This window comes from Vidua chalybeata, chromosome 14 (assembly GCF_026979565.1).
Source record: "Vidua chalybeata isolate OUT-0048 chromosome 14, bVidCha1 merged haplotype, whole genome shotgun sequence".
Lineage (NCBI taxonomy): Eukaryota > Metazoa > Chordata > Aves > Passeriformes > Viduidae > Vidua > Vidua chalybeata.
The window spans coordinates 37176-57425 of NC_071543.1; the positions used below are offsets into that span (position 1 = coordinate 37176).

Sequence of the window (20250 nt, forward strand, 5' to 3'; positions counted from 1 at the left end):
GTAAACCTTCTCTCCCAGTACATCACTAGAAGCTGGGCTTATATGGATACTTCCAGCCCTTTTCCAGCAGCCACAACTTCTCTAGATACTCTGGCTAAATTGCTGAGAAATCTCAAGGATTCACTTTGGAGAAAAGCTCTTGGACTACGGCAGTGTTAGAGCCATGTTCCCCAGAGAACAGCAGACCACCCAGCACACCTTGTGTACCACGGAACATTGCAAACAAGGTATCAACCCCAGGTCCTCACATTTCACACCAATCTGCTTCCATGGTCATTCTGCAGCATCACTGCAAAATACAGCAAAGGTTATTTGTTGCTCCCTCAGCACTGTTCTATTATTTTCTTTCGTGAAAGAATGACTCCCTAAACCAACATTTTCAGAAGCACTTGATCTTTCCAAGGGCTGTACACATACCAGGAGGCAATTCTTGCCCTGATTGATCTGCTTGTAGAAATTTCTCTCCCATTTGAAGTGCAAGGTGGAAAAAAACCACTGTATTGAAAACACAAAACATGTAGACACTGTTCACTATTTATGTGGCCCCTATTATGTACATGGTGAGAAAGTTTATTTCACAGCATTTATCTTATGGAAACTTCAGAGAAAAGCATGCTCCTCACTTGATGCATGGCAGCCCTTTGGAAGATATTGTTCTTCTATTTTATTTTTTTTTTAATTTATTTCTTCACCTGTGTTTTAAAGGGGAGGAAAATGCTTTAGCATGCATTTTGTATTCAAACTGTAGAATAGCTTCGGTGCCATAACCAATGCTACAGAGACTGAAAGATCCCTGAGAAATCTGAGTTCTGTGAGTGATCGGGATGCTGCCCCAAGACCAGTCCCAAATGGGTGCTTCCTCCTTCAGGCGCTCACAAATATGAGAACAGACTTCAAGCACGAATATGAGCCACGAGTATCTCTGTTCGTATACTTGCCTTGCTTCAGAACGAAGCCAGGTCATTCCATCGTTCACATGGCTCAGAATTGACTGCCGGGTCGTTAAGATGTATCTGCTGCTGGCATAAACCCCGGAGGAGGAGAATTCCGGGGGAGATGCGGAAGAGTGTCAGCCCAGAGGCTGAGGCACGGTGCTTAAGGCAGAGAGAGATGGAGTGGAGGTTCTGATGGAAAGGATCGCCGGGGAGAGTGCGGAGGGCAGGGCTGAGCGCGGGCAGGGAGCAGCGCCGGCCACAGGCGGCGCAGAGGCCCCTCGGTGCGGGGACAAGGCAGTCGGGCACAGCGGCCGGGACAGCCGGGGCGGGGTCCGGCGGGGCCGGGGCGGGAGCCGGGGCCGGGGCCGGGGCGGGGTCCGGCGGGGCCGGGGCGGGAGTCGGGGCCGGGGCGGGGTCCGGCGGGGCCGGGGCGGGAGTCGGGGCCGGGGCCGGGGCGGGCGGGGGCCGCCGCGGGGCCGGCCCATTCTGGGCAGGCGCAGTGAGCGCGCAGCGCTCCGGGCCCATGGAGACGGCGGGGCCGCAGCCCGCGGCGGGGCCGCAGCCGGGGGCCGAGGAGATCGACATGTCCCTGGGTAGGTGCGGCGCGCTGCCGGGCGGCGCGGTCGGACCGGGCCCTCCGTACGGGCGGGGGAGCTGGGATGGCTGTGTGCGGGATGGCTCAGGCCGGGCTCGGGCCGGAGGCGGTCCCGCCGTGCGGGCTCGCCTTGTCCGGGTAGCAGCACGGGCAGAGGGGCCGTGTGCGGACCCCGGGCTCGGCGCTGGGCTGGCAGCAGCCCGGAGCTCACGGGAGGGCGGCCCGGGGGGGGCTAACGCAGAGCAGCCCCGGTGACAGCGGAGGGGGAGCCATGGCCTCGCCGTGCTATTTATAGCAGCTTGCTCCGATGCTCGCCATTCCTTTGGCACGGGGAATGTGGACTGTGCATAAACAACCAACTGCCCTGTCATGAACTCCCCAGGCCTGGATTCCGACGCATGGATGAGAGATTTTGGTGGATTATCGTGTTGGTGTCTCTGCTGTGAAAGTCCACCAGCACTTTTCATTATTGGGTCAGCTTCCTAACTGAAACCTTGTGTCATTTCTTCCCAGCGAAGAGTCATTTGTTAGGAAGGACGAACATTTTCCACTGCAAACTCAAACTGATCCCTTGGCTTATGTACCCTTATTTTAATGTCTCTATAAGGAGCTATAGCAACAGTGGATCCCTCATTTTTAATTTATTTTTCTCCCATAGTGCTGCACACCCTTTTCCTCTTTGGTGATGTGTGATACTCCCTTTGCTTTTCCTCTCCCTCAGTGCTTCTCTCAGTCAGACCTCCTGTAGTCCAGCTCCATATTCCATCCAGAATACACCTTGCTCAGGGTAGAAGAGAGAATTGGAAAACAAGAGGCCCCTGGTGAACTTTTTTCATCAAGTGGTTTTTCTGTGCTTTCAGGTACATTTGTGCCTTATATGAGTTAGCAGTCACAAAAAAGAACTGCAGGAGTTGCTTTAAAGCTGCCCTGATAGATCTAATTCTACCTCAGGGGCATACATATACCATCAATGACCTCTCAAGATTCCCTTGCAGCCTTGTGTGGTAGTCCATTACATCAGTCTGTTAACCTCATCAGGTTTATGGGCACAAAAGCCAGGGTAACAAGTCATACCCAAACAAAAAAGACACTGAAGGGTGACAGGTCAGGCACCTGAGCATTCAGCCCCTCTCATTTCCTCAAGCTGTGGACAGCCCACCCTCGGATGAGTGTGGTCGCCTCCCTGCAGAGGAGCAGTGATGCTTTCAAAACACTTCAAAGTATCCTGTGCTCCAAATCACACATGTCCCAAGGGCACATTTAGCTAAGACCATTAGCAAATTCATCCCAAGAACTTGGCCTAGCATCTCCCAGCCTATTCTTTTCCTGGCAGACTTGAAAGAGAAATCACAAAAGCAGCCTGTTCTTACACATGCTCTTGTTTCTTTTCCTTGGGCTTTGTATTCGTTAGGACACGGGAGTTTCTTGATAGGAAATGACAAGGGACCAGTGCTGAAGGTCTGATAATTCATGGTAAGCACCCACTGAAAGCTGATGGCACTTCTGTCCTTTGACTCCAGTGATACATTAAGGAGCTGGAGTAGCCACTGCCTGGGAAAGGGCCACTTCATTTCTTGCTAATTCGTTCAAGTTAAAACATTCTGCCTGCAGAATGCAGGCAATAATAAAGGCAGATGTGCCTTTATTATTTGCAAATATTTGCAAAGTATTTCCTGGAAGATTTGGCGTTAAAAGAAGAAAATGTTGGAAAATATGAATTAATAAAGAGACGTCCCTTTGCCTTTGCCATTCCTCTTCATCAGAACAGCTTGAATTAGGAAGATCCCATTGATTGCAGACCAGCTGATTGAGAATGGAGGGCCTGAGCTGTTTCTTGACAGAGCTCTACATCTGGCAGTACTTTGTGCATGATCCAAGTAGCTCAACAACTGTCACATCCTCCCCTCTTTGGCCACCTTTCCTACAGCCACTCAAGTCAGACCTTCTCAAAAAAGTTCTCTGCCCAGCACTGAGCTCCTAGGGCCTCTGCAAAAACATCTTCCCTTAGGCTTGTAGGAAGCCTGCAGGATCAGACCCCTCAGGGGATAGGGTCTGAAATCTCTGTCCTGCCAGTGGTGGGGACGTGCTTGATGGTGGCACATTTGTAAATCATTTGCTGCACTCTAATCTCCAGCCTGCAGGAGCCCAGTAAATTGATCCTATACTTTCTAAGCTAAGCTTAATCTTTCATTGTCTGCCCAGTGTAGCTCACAGAACAGCAAGGTCCATGTTTACCACAGACAATTCCAAGCACCCAAAGAGGGAATCACTGTTGGTGGAAAGTGCAGTTTCTATGGATTTCTCCTAATTTTATTCTAGATGACATCATAAAGCGCCACAGGAAAGAGCAGACAGATGCCAGCGCCGTGGGCGACAGCAGAAGGCAGCAGGTCAAGAGCAGGAGTTCAGCCTCCGGGTATGGGCGGCCCCGATACCGAGCCTGGAAGCAGAGGAATTTGCAAGGTAGATGGGCACTTGAGACAGCAGAGGCTGGCCAGGCTGGGAAATGCATTTTTTAGTAAAATCCATCTCTTAAATCCTTCTCCTTTCCAATTTCTGTGTGCGTATAAGATGCCCTCAGGCCCTGATTAGCTTTTCTCTCCATAACAATGGAATATCAGGGCCCTTTCAGAGCATAATTCATCCATTTCTCTCCCTTCTACTCTCATGAATTACTAATTTAAAGTGACTTAATACCTATTCTCTATTCCCCTTGGCTTTGCATATTTTAATTATGCCTGTTCCTAATCCTCATTTTCCCAGAGCAGATTTAAATTATCCAAATTACCCCCTCAGTAACTGTATTTGATAGCTCAGTTATTGAAGCTAAATTGTCACTTTTGCCAAGCATGCTATTTTTATGGTGAGGTTCTTTTATAATACCAAGTGATCACACCTTTGTTTTGTTCCACTGGCTTTTACCTACAAAACAAAGTTATCTGCTGCATGAAATTACATCTCTATGAACTTTTTTTTTAATTAATGCTAAGTCATACCCTGAAGATTTTAGTGATATTTTGTAGAAATATCTTTTCAGTCTTATATTGGAGTGCCTATCGCAGATCAGGACAGTGGGATCACTGGGAGATACCCTGCTTGTCTCTGCTCTGCCTCTGACCTTTGTGTTCTTGGTGTCCACCTCACAGTGCCTTACTGAGGATTGTTCTAGTTCAAATCATAATGGTGATAAATGCCCTTAGCAAATTGATTTTTCTGTCAAAACCCACAGGCTTTGATATTCTCCCACACTCAAGCAATTACTGCATCCAGAGGCAAATCCAATAAAATATTTTTTCGTTATTTCTTAGATGGGAGAGCTTTTCTGTTAATTTATATAATTACTTTGGATAGTTTTAGTATTTCATAGGTTTTGAATGAGTCTGAATTCATCCCTGCCAAGTGCAGAGACTTGCCATGCTGTGTGGTGCTGATTGTCAGTAGCAATTTGGGGAAGCTCAACATGACTGGGAATTTAGCCCATAATTCATCAGGGGCTCAGTTCACTTTGGTCCCTGCTGAAATGCAGTTCTGGGCTGAGATGTGATAACCATTATCAAAATGATGATCTGAGGAGCCCAGCACTGTAATGACAGAGGAGGGGGAAGGGTGTTATGCTGATTAAACCAGCAAGCAAAGAGCTGTTAATCCCTCTTGGAATATGGCTTAAACCTTTTTCCTAGTGGGGGAAAGATGATTTTTAATGACGAGAAATTTGAATTTCAAATCTCCTTGGAAAAAAGAGTCTGTCAGACATGGGAACTTACTCCCACTCTGGACTGGCTGAGCAGAGGTGCCTTTTGGCCATTCCAGGTGTGCTCAGAGCCAGGCTCTGAGCACACACCCAACCATGGGATGTGTGTGTGGGGGGGTTCTTCCCCAGCTGCTGATGCTGTGGGGTTTTATTGAAATGTTCTTACATTATTAAATATCTGCCAGGCCTTTTGCAGACATGAAGCCTCCCATGTGTCACACTTCAGGACACAGATGACAGAGCAAGGCCTTGGTCCCCAGCTGGTGTGATGGGGTCCCCCTTGGAGGCTGATGGCTCTGTCATGTGTTATTTGTGTTGAGTGAGCTGTGCCTGAGTGCACTGCTGAGCACAGGCTCTCTAATAGGAACAGACTGACAGGGACACGATTTTCTAGTCAGGGCTGCCTTCTGCAGCCGTCCCTGCCATTGCCCTGATGGAGTATCCAGGAAAGGCAGCTGAGCTCAGTCTCTTGTCCTCTCCAGGGTGTAGGAGAGCTGTGCAGCAAAGCTGGGTGTCCAGGAGGAGAGCAGCCCAGCAAATAGGCAAGAGATAGGGACAGGCCCACGGTGGGGGCTGAAGAGAAACAAGGCGGGGCTAAAACAGACTGGGGGAATAGAAGCAGGAGAAAAAATTCAAAGGGACATTGACTACAGCAAGTCCACATGTGGTCAAAAAGAAACAGTTTGCCGAACTTGAATGTTTGCCATGAGAGGAACATTTACACACCTGCACTTCTACAATGAGAGGGCATTGTCTGCAAAGGAAATAACAACTGGCCCCAGAGCTTGTGAACTTGTGTCATGTGGTTTTGTGCACATTCCCAACCAGCACCTCTGGCCATGGGGCATGAAGCACCCCAGCATGGTTTTTGGGATCTGCTTCCCAAGGGCCTGTACTGGTGCCCTTCTGTTTTAGAGCAAGAGCAGCTCAAATCATCTTCAAGCATGTTCCAGTGTAGGCAGCTCCAGCTGGTGCTGGCTGGTGTTACACCCTGAGACTGGAGCCTTCATTCTTTGCAGCAGTTGTGGCCCCTCACAGCAATGCCACTGCTTCCTCAGAACACTTCATTTCCAGTTGCTCCAAGGCAGTATAAATTGCTGTTATGTAGCAGTCGATGATGTAAGATCAATATACGCACCTCACTGCTCTGTGGTTTGTGTCAGTGAGGTTCTGCTGTGAGATCCAGGTTTGAGTGCACTCCCACTGCCCTCTGCCATGCACAGATTTGTGCCTAATTTATACAGCCTACAGGTGTGGGCACATCTCACTGGCCGTTGGGGGGAATGGGCTCAAAACAGAGGGGCTTAAGTGACCTTGCAGCTGGGGATAGCAGTCTGAAGCAGCAGTGAAGGAAAACACACGTCTACTGCTGTTCATCCTCTGTGTGTATTGAGAAGTAGAACATCTGGTTATAGATAATGGAGGTGTTTGGTGGACTTGGGGCACCTGTCTGGACATGCTTGAGCTCCCTGCCGTGGTACAGAGATAAGAACACAGTGTGGTGGTGACCCTATGCAGGCAAACCCTTGATAAACTGGTGTGAAGGGCAGCTTGGTGATTCTCCAGCACTGGGCCAAACTTAATGGTGCTGGTGACTAAGTGGTTCAGCTTAGGTGTTGCTTCAGAGATCTGCTGGTTTGTGAGGTAACAGAAATAAACTCCATCTTGGCATTCCAGCTGTGGGTTTGTGATTGTTGTTGTTGTTGTGCCTGTGTCAGCTCACACAGTGACTCAGAAACTTTCTGAGTCTCTCATTACAACTACAGAATTTTATTATGTGGGGTAATTAGGTTTGGAAGCACTGTGCCTCAGTCTGACAGGGCTTTCCTCTCGCTCAGCTCTTCAGCACTCTTCAAAATCATCAGCAGGCTTAGGGGAGAAGGTTAAATGCAGGATGGACAGCGGCTGTGTGTGTATCATAAAAGAGCAGCAGGAGGCTTCCCCTTCAATACGAGAAGTTATGGTGTGTCAAGCTAAAAGAAAACAAATAAATAAATAAATAAAAATAAAAATTATACTATGATGTGGGCCCTCAGAGCTATTTCAAGCTGCTGTGGGGTTGGCTTTGGCGTGTTTAATCATGTGTATATCTGTATCTAAATGCTTTTTCTGTTTAATAGTTAATTCATATCAGTATGAGCTCTGACAACAGATTTGACAGGTCTGATGTAGGTGGTCCTGTCTTTATGAGGAATCAGAATTGTGAAAGGCTTTTCTCTTCTTTATTCTTTCACATAAAATAATCTGTATGGCAGTCCTATATACAATAAGAGTACTAGAGAGAGTTTGGAAAAATTAATTATTTAATATGAATAAGTATGACTTTTGCATCACTATTTCTGTAGATACTGCTGTTTCACATTAAGTTAACCTTGTAATCTATTTACGAAACTAATCATAAATCAAATTTTGAAGGATCCTAAAGTAAGACGACTTTGTTTTTAGGACCTAACCGTTTCAGAAGAGGGTTTGGACAGCAGCAGTTCAATCGGAGACAATTCAGGAATGCTTTGCCTGGTCGCAAGAGAAGAGCAGCTGCTGCATTTGATGGAGTGAGCCCTTTAAATCGCCAGGCATCAGCTCAGGAGGTAGGGGAATAAGGACGGTATGGCTTTTCCCAAATGTAATGTAGAAATCTGCTCAATTTTATGATCCTGGATCACCCCCAAAGAACAATCTAAATAAAAAACACCATCTTTTAATGCCTGTGCACAGCATTTGTATGCATAGGTGAGTACAGACATACATGCATATGGAATAGCAATTTTACAGTTAGTTTTATAAAGCTTCTGACTTAGCATAATTTTACTGATCAGTTCCCATGAGTTTTGCTAAAAAAGATTGTTTTTAAATTGATATGAAAAGGTTTAAAAATATTTCCATAAAAATTAATTCCATGGCATCTCATCTTACTATTATCATTTAGAGGAGGTGTGTTAAGATTCTTTGTTATTTGTTCTCCACCTAAAACATTTTTCAAGTTCATGTGAAGTCAAAGGACAGACTTGCTGACTTGTCAGGTGACTAGTTCAGAGATATACTTTCCACCAGAGACACTGCTTCCCACTACTGTGACAGATAGTGTGAGAGGCAGCTGGGTTTTCCTGCACTGATGAAAATCCACTCAGTTAGGAGGTCATAGATGTTCTGTAAGCTTTTTAAAAAAATGCAAGTGCTGAACAGGATGGCGCATTTAGTGACTGTGTTGTAGGTGTATAAATAAGAAAGCTCTAAACTGAGCATGCATGTGCAAGGAGTGAGGTTATTCCTGAAAAGAAAGACCAGGATGACTGAGATATTGAGTGTGGCTGGTATTTACAGAGAGTAATAAGCAGTTGCTAGGAGGCAGAATTCTACAGTAGCTTCCACTTTGCAGGAATAAACCAAGGGGGAAGAATATGGAAATAGACCTCAGTTAGTAGTAGTTGATAGTAGTTGCCCCACAGATAGTAGTTGCCCCACAGAAATCACCAGGCTGGAGCCTGGGGCAGTGTGTGTTGGAACTGCAGGACAGACCCTGCTGAGGGGTCTTCTGGTGTGTTTCATGCATCAAGGTGTGGTCCAGGCAATGCGCGTGTCCAGACAAGAAAGAGCTGATGACCAAAAGGAAACCTGAGCAGGGCTGTAATGCACAGATTCTGTGACATTTGCTCTGCATGGACTGATCTTTTTTTTCTTCTTTGGTTTTTGCAGCATTAGAACAAAACATTCTCCCTGGCACTTGTAGTTCCATGTGCAGGAAGCGAGGCATACCCCTGATTATTGACAGCAGTGTCAGAGGAGAGCAGCATCTTGTGTGCTGTCCCTTGCCCTCACCGCCTGTTCTTGTACCAAGATTGTGCTGCAGGTGACAGCTGCTGATGTCTCACTGCTCTTTCAGGGCACCAAGAAGAACCATGCTTTTGCCAAAAGCTGCAGTGGGCAGCAGGAGGAACAGCCACAGCCATCTCCAGGCACCAAAAGATTCAGAGCAGATACTGCCAGCATCTGTGCCCCAGGGAGAAGGTAAAATCTTTGGTAACTCTGGGTTATTTTGGTTTTCAGTGGTTTTTAGCTGTGCAACTCATTGGATTCCTCTCTTTGTATGTGCCAGCTGGGTGTGGCTACAGCCATGTGCATGTGCAGCACCAGAAAAATACCCCTGGGTATGTTAGGAAGGCACCTGGAAAGAAAACAACCTCATGCTCATAGTTAATAATGCCGACATTAATCTGTGATTTTATTTCAGGAAGCACAGAAAATGTAACCTTTGTATTTTTAATAAACTTCATCATTTTGGGAAACACTTTTGAAGGGTGAAATAGCATTTATTTTCATACAGGCAGGAAATACAGATTTCAGCCATAAGGGATGGGCAGAGACAGGGCGTCTGTCCCAGTGAGGGGCTGCAGGAGCAGACTGTGCTCCAGGAGCTGAGTGAGGCAGTGTGCCAGGTGCTGGGCATTGTCTCAGTGCCTGTCTCATCAAGATCATTGTGTTCTCTGAGCTTGAAAGGAAGCTCCTTGCAATCCTTCCTCATCTCTGAGCAGAATGGGGACTGAATAACATTGAGAGGTCCTTTCTGACCTGATTTTTTTCTATGATTTTCCTCACGTGTTTTTTGCTTTTAATGAGAAAAGCTCAGAACACACAAACTGTTGCCTCATTTGAGCAGAAAATCAAGTTCCTCTGAAATCCTTTGCTGGCAGAAAAACCTGTTGGGCTGAACTTGGTAACACATAACCTCATTTGCTTCTTACACTGCTTTTTAAGACCAGCTTGGGTTAGGTGTATTTGGCATTAAATTTTAAACCTGGTATCATCCTCACTTCTTTGTCTCTCGTCTTTACCAGCAGGCCTTTCCTGCTGAACAGGGGATTGGCGTTGCAGCGGGTGCAGCAGTGGTTCTCCAAAGCCCGCTTCCAGAGAGGGGTCAGTATTTGAGACATTTCCTCTGCACTCTGCTGGTAGTGAGAAGCCTTCATGTTTTCCCAGCCTGGTTGTAGCTTTGCTTCCAAAAGCAACTGGGGGAAAGAGGTGGAAGACCTGAATGCTGCATGTATTGGTAGGAAACTATTTGCAGGCAGTTTTTAATGCAGCTTGGTATTCTGGCAGCTGGGAAGTAAATCCTGGGAGGGTGATTAAAATAAACCTTGCAGTTCATAAAGCAGCACAAGCAGGGCAAGGTAAAGGCACCGCATACACATCACTGTGCCAGTGAGAAACCCCAAATTAGCACGTTTCTTGACAAGAAAGGAGCTCTTCAGATACACCAAACAAAATCCTGGAAAAGGAATCACTGTTTCTGAGAGCTAATTCTTTTAAGTAATTGTTTTTAAATATATTTTACAGCAGATGGATTCTCAAGGAGAAGGGAAACGGCCAAGGATGAGAAGGTAATTGGGGAACAAAGGCACAATGCAAATATGACAGTGCTCTTTCAGACTTGAAGCTGGATAAATCTCCCTGTCTTGGCAGGTGGCAAGTGAAACCCAGCCCGGGAGCAATTCTGACGGTTTCTGTGGTTAATCCCCAGGCGGGCCAGCGCAGCCTGTAAGTAAATGAGGTGATTTCTTAGGGTGGGAGCCCTACAAAAGCCATTGCAAGTTCCTTTAGCATTATTGCAGCTTCACTTCTGTAATGAGTGTGCAGTGAATGGTTCAGACCCAAAACGGTTAGCAAATGATGTCTGGTTCCTTTCCCAGCATACCAGAAGGAGATAAAATTTTCCTGTATTTACCTGTAATTGCATGGTAATCTGTAATTACTGTGCCCTCATTTGTTATGCAGAGTGAGGAGAAATGGAAGCACCATTGTAGGAGGAGGTGGCAGGCTGGTTGTGCTGGTTGTGAGGTGTTGGGAGAAACAGTGTGCCCCAAAGGGAGTCCTCAGACCTCGTGCTCCCTGTGTAAGAGGAGCTCAGGGGCTGGAAAGGGGCAGCTGCAGGACCTGGCACCTAGCTGGGGGCAGAGAGAAGGGTGGGTGAGGGCATTGTTCATGTTCTGGGTGCAGAGAGCACCCCTCAATAGCCTGGATGTGACAGCCCCCAGTGCTTGAACTCCACCTGCACGGCTGCTCTTCTGGCTTTGCCAGGGGTCGGACACACAATGGGATGGGTGGAGTGTGCAGGTGTGTCCTTTACTCCGTGCTGATTTGCAGAGGATGGGAAATGAGCTGCCTTAGCATCCTGAGTGACTGCAGCTCTGTCCTTTCCCCAGGCCTGGATCCAAGCGCCCATTCCTGCGAAGCCAGAGACCCCCAGCACGGGTGGCCAAGCCCCAGCCCAAGGGGGTGCTGCTGAGATTCAACTTCCGCGCCATGGCCAACCAGGTAGACGATTGTCGACCAGACAGGAGGCACTTGGCTCCCTGCAGCGGCCCTGCCACTGAGCTGTTAATGTCACACTCAGGTTTTTGGGGCTGCCAGCTGGGTTTATCTAACACAACCTGGGAGGAAAATCCTGTAGCTGTGTTGCTCACAAAACTGAAGACACTTGAGAAGACTGTTCAGCAGCTACAGACTCAGCCCAGTTTTCCCCACTCTGATGGCCTGTCTTGGCCTGTCCGTGTGCTTGCTTGGAGCAGGGAGGTCCTGCTGATGAGTAGTCCTGGCCAGAGGGGACTGTTTCACTGTCAGTGCTTCCCATTCCTCAGAGACACATGGCACTTCTGGGCTTTGCTCGCTCTTTGCTTTGGTGCCCTTCTTGGTGTCACATTTTACACTGAAGTATGGTCCAAGAGCTTTGGGGCAGCTGAGAAATCCTGCTCCAACTTCTCCATTGCCGGCGTTTCTTGTCTGGACGGTTTGGTTTTACCTGATGCCTTGTACTCAAATGCCATCTGTTTGCTCCTGTTCTTGTCGAGGATGCCCTATGTCTTGGGGCTTGGAGTTGCTTGGAGCTTTTCCAGCCACACACAGTCTGTTGAGCTCCCTGTCTCTGTGTGCTGAGTGGTTTAATTGACTAACCAGCTGTGAATCACCAGCCTGACTGATGGGCTCTAATCAGTACCCCCTCCCCGCCCCGCTACAAGTTTGGCTGTGCTTTGCCACAAGACAAGGGACTGACTCACTCTCACTTTCCCCTGCAGACCAGCCTGACGCTGGATGAGAGATTCTCTAGTCTGAGGAATAAGAGGCGCTTTACAGCAGCCAGGAGCGCCGGACGGATGGTCACCATGCCTTAGGACCGCGTGCTCGTCACAGGGACTGCCTGTGACAGTCCAGGCTCCATGACAAGGCCTCAATAAAAGTCGCTAGATTCCCTTTGAGATAGCTGATTTGGCAATGTGCTGTCTCCTTCCTTACACACAGAGTGAATGAGTGATTGAGGGCTGGGATCAGGCAGGATTAGAGTTTGGGCCAGAGCACAAGGCAGGTGGGACATGGGCAAGGTGGTGGAGGGGGATGAGCGGAGATGGATTTGCTGCGAGAGCTCTGCTGGAAAGCTGTAGGGCTGGCACCAGCCGTGTCCCCCTGCCAGGGCACCCTGTGCTGAACAGGGTGATGGCTGATAGTGGGAGGGTGTACCATGGAGCCTTCCCTACATTGCTTGGTGGGTAGGAGGGTTTGAGGATGATGTGCCTGCCCAGATGGGAGGAAAGTGGAGATGCTGCAGCTGCCCACAATCACCAGCATCCACCTAATTGCCCAACTTGTGCTTGCAGGCATCCCTGCCCAGAGGTTTGCAGTGTAAGATTGCTCCACCCTGAAAACCTGTTGCTTTGCCCTGACAGTCAGGCCTGAGCACCTGTCATTTCTCTGTGGATTGCTGTGCTGTTCTGACTGCTGCTGCAGGGATGGGGTGAGACATGCCCTGCCGTGCTGCTGGAGTCACTGTCCTCAGCATGGAGCAAGACAGGCTGCCCCAGCCCAGATCACATTTTCCAGTGCTGAGTAGTTCTGCATTAGGGTTTTTGTAGTTGCAGCTCCACCCATGCTCAAAGCAGCAGCCCTCTGATAAACATTGGGTGAGATGTTAATGAGCTGGGTTTAGACATTTGTTAATGAAGCCCTGCATCAACCCTGAGTAACTCCTCCATTCTCCATCCACTGCTGGAACCCAGCACTGAACATGCTGGACACAGCCTGTTACTGGGCTCTAAGCTATACTTATAACAGGAAATATTTGATAGACTGCTTTACATTTTACACCAAGCATCTTTAACAAGAGACTGGACTTGGCATTGGTTTTATAAGAATGTGTGAAATGTTGTTAGTTGAAGAAGCAATGCTGTATGAGTCCAGTGCAGTGAATAAAAAACTTAACTTGTCAAATGTCACCTCTGGTTATTTCCTTTTCTTCAACAGCTCTTTGGTGCAAGTTCAGCTTCTCATAGTGACACTGCATGGGCTGGTGCTTTGGGGGAAATTAGTGCCCATCTGCAGGCAGTTTACTGCTTTAAAAGATGGGTCCAGAGCAGTGTGAGGTTTTCAATAGGTATTTTGTAAAATTTTCGCTGTGATCTCTTATGCCTTGAATGTTACTGTCAAAATTATCAGAGCAGTCCTGGCTCTGAGTATTGTCCCAGAATGAAAGGCAAGATGTTTCCATTTGCCATCTGTGTGGCAGTTGTCTTCTGGTAAGTGGGTAGTTTTCCTTATCTCTTCCACAACCCATCCTCTCTCAGGGGAGACATCTGCTGATAATGGGCTATTGAATGTCACTGCAGGACTGATAAGAACTGGAACATCCCACTGGGAGATGTTCTGCCCAGAGGGAGGAGCCAAGCATTCCTACCTGGATATAATCCTGAGTTTCTGGAACACCAGCACGGCTTTTCCTGCACTGGATTTCCCAGAGGAACAGCTGCCTCTTCCACTGCAGGAAGACTACACCCTTCTTTCTACAGGATCACTGCTCCAACAGAACCACACCTGACAGTCCAGGAGGACTGCAGCCACAATTCCAATTGGACTGCGGCCAACACCCTGACTAACAGGGTGTCAGGCTGTATTCTGACTCTGTCAGTGCTGTTTTGGTTCACTGCATTGTTTATATTTTTTTTTTCTTCCCTAATAAAGAACTGTTATTCCTGCTTCCATATTTTTGCCTGGGAGCCCCCCTTAATTTCAACTTTATAACAATTCAGAGGGAAGGGTCTACATTTTTCCATTTCAGAGGCGGCTCCTGCCTTCCTTAGCAGACACCTGGCTTTCCAAACCAAAACAAGTATATTCAGAATTAAACAAATGCACCCTAACTCCCACATTAATGACCTCCATAGGAGATATCATCCCTTCTTGCAAAGTCTGTATGTCATGGAAGTTGAAAAGTTGAACAAGAAACACTGTCACAAATGGTAGTATCCCTAATTTCAGTTGCCTCCTGACTATAAATATGGACAGAAGATGGCAGACTTGCTAGGAAAACCTGAGCACTTCTTCAATCAGGTTGCAAAGGGATGGAGCCATTCAGTCCTGAAAGAATAGCTGAGTGGGAAACATCCTTTTGCTGTTCAGATCGCACCATTTCTATTCTCCAAAGAAATGGTTTTTAGCAATCTGTACCTTATAATCTTTTAACCACTCTAAATTTATATTGAGGGCTTAGGTGGTAAAAACTGCTTTTTTTCCTAGCTTGGTTCCCTTGCAGTGCTGGGTGACTTTTTATGTAGCAGGAGATAAAACAGGCTTTGCACTGAATTCACAAGCAGCCAAAATGCATAACCATCACACTAAAAACATACTGGGAGAGGGCACAGTGTGAGCTCGGCCCAACAGGCATAAAATAACCCATTCTGCCACAGTACAAAACCCACAGAATAATTGTCTCTAACAGAATTATCCCTGCTGTTGTCAACAGGGTGAACTGCTGCACAGGGCTTGCCTGTCCTTTGGGAAGGGTATTCATGTTGACACAGTCCAGCTGCTTCCTGAGCTATCAGTGGGGCACACGTGGCCTGTGCTCATCCAGTGTCTGACAGCTCCTGTGCACTGTCCTGTGCTGGACAGGTGGGCCGGCAGTTCCCCACCTGGGGAGTGGCAGCATCTTGCTTTGCCCAAGCTCTCAGCCACTATGGCTGCGCACAGGCCGGGGCCACTGTGAAGGGGCAGCTCCGTGACATGAAAAACTTCTACTCTCTTTCAGGCCAGGTAACACCACCTCAAGAGTAACATCTCCAGTGGTGTCTGAGAAGTTTAAAAACGAAGAAGCAACAGCACAGGGTTAGAAGAGAGTCCCCACAGTGCATCCCCAGGGCAGGGAGGACACCAGTATAGTTGTGTGGCCCTGCTTGGTCACTGCACTGAACCCACAGTACCATTCACCTGTTTAGCCACTTGTATCATTGCATTTCACATCGCTTGGTGGAGGATTCTTCCAGTATTGCTTTTTGCTTTCTATTTATCTGGAATTCCAAAGGGGCCCTGCTCCTCTTCACTCTTGCCAGCTGCAGAGCCACTGTGCCTCCTGCTCCGTGTCTGCAGGCAAAATCATCCTACACACTTGGCCCCACACCAGTCTGAGTTTATTCATCCTCCACCCTCTCTGGCTGGAATCTCAACCAAGGGCAGCAGTCAGCAGTGTTTATACAGGTTGGCCTGATTTTCTTGCTGTGAATCCGGGGAATGATCATTTTTTTCAGGGCAAGAGCAGTAGCTCTGGCCCAGTCAGACTGATTGGCAGATATTCATCTGAAAGCTTGAATCTCAGAGCCCCCACAAGTACCCACAGCTAAGGCCAGAGGAGGCAGACGGCCACTATTTGCAGGTGACAATGGGACCCCTTCCCCCCAGAGCTGCATTTTGCATACTGAGCTCTTTGCTGGAAGGGCAATCTGTGTGCCAGGACAGGGTGATCCCCAAATGTACACAGCACTGCACTGCAGGACAGAGCCCTTCACTCTTCAGGACCTGCTCAGAGAACCTAGCTCATTGGTTCTGCTGAATTTCACCCAGACATCAGCCACATCATATTTCAGGTCTGGTTCTTTTGTGATCAATAACGGCTCAACATGTCAGTGACGTGTTGCTGGCTGAAGGCCAGTCTCTTCCATACCCCCTAGAGAGGGAATTTCCCTTAGATCCCCCAATTAGGCATGACATATGCAAGCAAAAATAAACAAAAAACCAACCCAAACCAATTCAAGAATTCAAGGGTCTTCCTGAGGTTTGAGGCTTAAAAGCAGATTTTGCTCATCAAACGTATGACAATTGCATTAAAATGTGGGTCTATGAGGCTTTCTTTAGCATTTCCTAATCACAGCTCCAGAGCCATTTCTGGAAGAGAAATATGCAGCACCTAACAAGGACTGATTACATGGTAGGAGGTAATTATCCATCCATCCATCCATCCATCCATCCATCCATCCATCCATCCATCCATCCATCCATCCATCCATCCATCCATCCATCCATCCATCCAGTATCCCTGCAGTTCTGTAGCATTTTATTCAGGTAACTGGTCCCTGGACCTTGCACGGGGGCTTCTGATTTATGTCCCCCCACTGCCCTTTCACATTCTGAGCTCCGCGCACTTGTGTCTGTGGGGCTTTTGTGAGTGTTCTTTCACCCATTTCAGGGTGAGCTGCTCGCTCGTCTTGCCTTTGATCTGCCACGGCCGATTCGTGGGTGATTTTTGCCGCTGCCACATGCGGGGATCCGCAGTCCGTGCCCGGCTCTGCCGGTGCCCGGGTTTGCGAGGCAGAGGCCACGGAGGCTGTGGCGCTGCCGGCGCAGGAGAGCTGCAGGCCTGAGGAGCGGCCGATGCTGTGCGGTGCCGGGGCAGAGGCGACGGCACCGCCGAGCGGTGCGTGAGGGCAGCGGGCAGAGCCGAGCGGCCCCGCGGCCGGGCAGGGCCACTCTCGCAGCGGCGCCGGGGCTGCCGAGCCGATGTTCCCCGCGTTCCTTCGGCTCCGAAGCCTCCCCGCAGCCTCCCGAACGGCGCCCCCTGCGCCCGCTCCCGTCCCGGCTGCGGGACCCTCCCTCCCGGGCTCCCCCCGCTCCCGGGATGCCTCCGTTGCTAAGAGGATCCCGGTCCCGGTCCCGATCCCGACTCTATTCCCATTCCCGTTCCCGTTCCCGACCCCGATCCCGATCCCTCAGCTCCAGGCAGCGCCCTCTAGCGGCACAGGAGCCCTCGGGCACACAGCCGCACGCCCCCTCAGGAAGCCCCGCCCTTCGGTGCCGTCGCCGCCGCCGATTGGTTGGCGCGGCCGAGGGGCGCCGCGAAGCCCCGCCCTGTCCCGCGGCGCCCCCTGCGGGCCCCGCGGCGCCTGCGCAGCGGTCCCGGCCGTTGTTGTGGAGGGGCCGGTCAAGATGGCGGCCGGGCAGGGGGGCGGCGGCGGCAACAACGGCACCGGCAGCGGGACCGGGACGGCGGCCGGGAGCGGAGTGGCGGGGCTCGGCATCCCCGCGCACCTCACTCTCTCCTTCTCGTCCGGGCCGCACTGGGGCGCGGCAGCTCTGCCGCAGTCGCACACGGTGCGCAGCTTGGAGCGGGCCCTGGAGGAGGCGGGCAGCTCGGGCATCCTGTGCCTGAGCGGGAGGAAGCTGCGCGACTTCCCCAGCAGCGGCTGCGACCTGAGCGACACCACGCAAGCAGGTGAGGGGGCCCTGGCAGCGCCGGGCCGGGGCTGCGGGCGTCCTGCGGGGTCGCTGCGGGCCCGGCGCTGAGGGCGGGGGGCGTGGACCCGCTGTGGTGGCCGCTGGGGCCGGGCGGCGGCAGGTGCGGGCCCGGGTGCGGGGATGCAGCGGGAGGATCCCCGCGGTGGCAGGGGAGGGCTGTGGGGACAGCTGAGGGGGTGACACGGGAGCGGCCGCTGTGGGTGAGGAGCGGGGATTCCGCTGGGTGAGGGCAGTGGGGGACAGCGTGGAGGCTCCGCGTTTGGGGGGCTCTCCGTGCAGGCACCGGGCCGAGTGCCTGTGAGGCTGCAGTATTGGGGCTGCCCTGCTGGGCGCACCGGGGCCCGTTCTGCCTCGTGAGTGTTGGGCGAGCGTCCGTGCAGGTGCGGGCTGTGAGCGGGGCACGCTGAGCCCGCTGTATGCGAGGGGAGCGGGGGACCCGGAGGTGTCTGGGGAGGCGGGGGGGCGAGCTCTGTGTGAGCGTGTGCGATAGCACGGGGTGTGTGTGAGTGTGGAAGGGCATAAGGCTCTCTGTGTGTGTTACGTGTGCGGGGGCACAGAGCTGTGCGGGCAGAAGGGCTCCCTGCACCGCTCGGCCGTGCGTGTCCGAGCTCACTGGTGCTCGGTGTTCGGAGGGTGGAGGTCGCTGTCCCCCTGGGTGCTGGGAGCAGAGCCGGCGCTGTCGGTGTGCCCGGGCTGCCGGCTCCGCGGCCGTGCGGGGCGAACGGCTCCGTGCGCGGCGGGGGCAAGGTGCTGTGGTCTGTGTGCCTGCAGGGAAGAGGGGCGGTCTCAGGGAATCGGGCATTTGTCCCCTGTGTCGGTCCATACGTGCCTGAAGGTGGGAATTGCAGTTAGTGTGTCCGGAGCAGGGTGTACAGGGTGAGGCGAGCGCTTGTGTTCGCACTCGGGGGAATGAGAGCTCCGTGTTGTGGTTGGGCTGTACTTTCAAGGGTGTCGGATCCCTTGCAGTAAAAGCTGTATCGCCTGGGGTATCGCGGTCCCCGCTCAGCAGGAAGGTGGTTCCAAGTGCGAGTGCGAGGGATGTGTGAGCATCCAGCAATGAGTGTGGAGAGCTTGGTGTGTTCACTGTGTTGGATATCGTGAGTGTGGGCCTGGATTTACCCAAACTTTTAGGTGAAGTAAATATGGAGGAATTTTTCTATACGGTTCCTGGAAAACAAAGCTACCTTTTCTACGGAGGTTCTCTCATATTGTGGCTCATCTCCATTTGCTTGTGGGGTTTTTTGCTGCTGGGGTAGTTGCTGAAAATGGATAATTTTAAATAATGTCTAGGACATTATTTAAATGTCTAGACAATTTTAAATAATGTCCTAGACTATTTAAAATATTACTGAGAGGCGCAGGATCTTTTGTTCAGAAATAGTAGTGGCATTTGAAAATGTTGTTTGAGTGAATAGATGCTGTGGGGGGGTTTGTTTTGGGGCTTTTCTTTCCCCATGGGTTATGAATAGCTGGCATATTGTTTGGAATAGGAAACTGTCCGTGGTGGTACCTGGAAATAAAAAGAGGTTCTGTGAAATAATGAAAGCTGGAGTTTTCCTTGTAGTAGTATAAAAATGTATTTAGCAATGTTGTCGGTCACTGCTTTGTGTAGATATTCAATAACCAAAGCACTCAGAAAGAAAGAAGCACTGTAGGTATATAGGCAATATGTTATTAAAAAGACTTTCTGTATCCTGCAGCATCAAGGGTCTGTACTTTTTGTTTACTTCTAATTATTGCTGTGTGCATTTTGGTAAGTTTTTTTTTTTTTGTCCATTTATTTTTAATCTCAACATTTGAGTCAGAGCTGTCTACAGTGGTCTTGTCTCTGTATTCTAGGATGTAGTAAAGCCCAGTCATTCCCATCAGGATTGAGTTGTTATTGTGAATGGTGATGTGAAAATGTTTTAAGGGCTATTTCCGGCAGAAATAGTTTTATTGCTTGCTGCTCTAAAATCCTGTACTGAAGTAGTTGAACGGTGTCTATATAAGTACCATCTCCAGATAATTCTGTTTTATTGTAGTCCTGGTTAATTAATGAATCCTGGTGAAATACACATTTTAGATGTCTTTCAAAAGATGCTTGTAAAAAAAGAGACCTGTCGTCTGTATTTTGACTTGATCTGTAGGAATTTTTGTCAAGTGGGTAAACGGTTTTCTGCTGGTGAATCACGGACATCCTTGACAGTGTCAGTGTGGCCTGGAGCTCCATGGGGAATTAGCAGCTGCCTGAGAGGCAACAGTCATGCAGTAACTGGTATTTCTGTAGCAGTTATCCCTGATTCACATGTAAATGTCCCCATGAACAAGGTTATAGGCTGAGGCATAGGAGATGGGGGCTTGGGTCACAAATCTTTCAGGGTTTCACTTTCTGTTTTATGTCAGTGACTCTGACATCAATTCAATTCTGTGGTACTTGGAACAAA

At 49.7% G+C, this 20250-nt stretch overlaps 2 protein-coding genes across 17 annotated transcripts in view; both read left to right on the top strand.

The window, feature by feature from the left end:
* The first annotated feature begins 1416 nt into the window (after positions 1–1416).
* On the top strand, positions 1417–12528 carry LOC128795335 (UAP56-interacting factor-like). 6 transcript variants are annotated; one of them, XM_053956048.1, is made up of 9 exons: positions 1417–1528; positions 3850–3993; positions 7727–7869; positions 9162–9286; positions 10117–10192; positions 10616–10656; positions 10739–10813; positions 11479–11590; positions 12349–12528. In XM_053956048.1, the coding sequence occupies exons 1-9, from the start codon at positions 1459–1461 to the stop codon at positions 12442–12444; spliced, it is 882 nt and encodes a 293-aa protein (XP_053812023.1). In that variant the 5' UTR covers positions 1417–1458; the 3' UTR covers positions 12445–12528. The 6 variants fall into 6 exon arrangements, with proteins under 6 accessions (XP_053812023.1, XP_053812022.1, XP_053812021.1 ...); XM_053956047.1 differs by having other exon boundaries at positions 1418–1528; positions 10114–10192; XM_053956046.1 differs by having other exon boundaries at positions 1418–1528; positions 10613–10656.
* A 4987-nt stretch (positions 12529–17515) lies between these two features.
* The window catches only part of LRCH2 (leucine rich repeats and calponin homology domain containing 2), a 46655-nt gene continuing 43920 nt past the window's right edge, over positions 17516–20250 (top strand). For all 11 annotated transcript variants that reach the window (XM_053955376.1, XM_053955377.1, XM_053955380.1 and 8 more), the window contains exon 1: positions 17516–17801. In XM_053955376.1, the coding sequence (XP_053811351.1) occupies positions 17516–17801 (286 nt within the window). The remainder of the gene's footprint in view (positions 17802–20250) is intronic.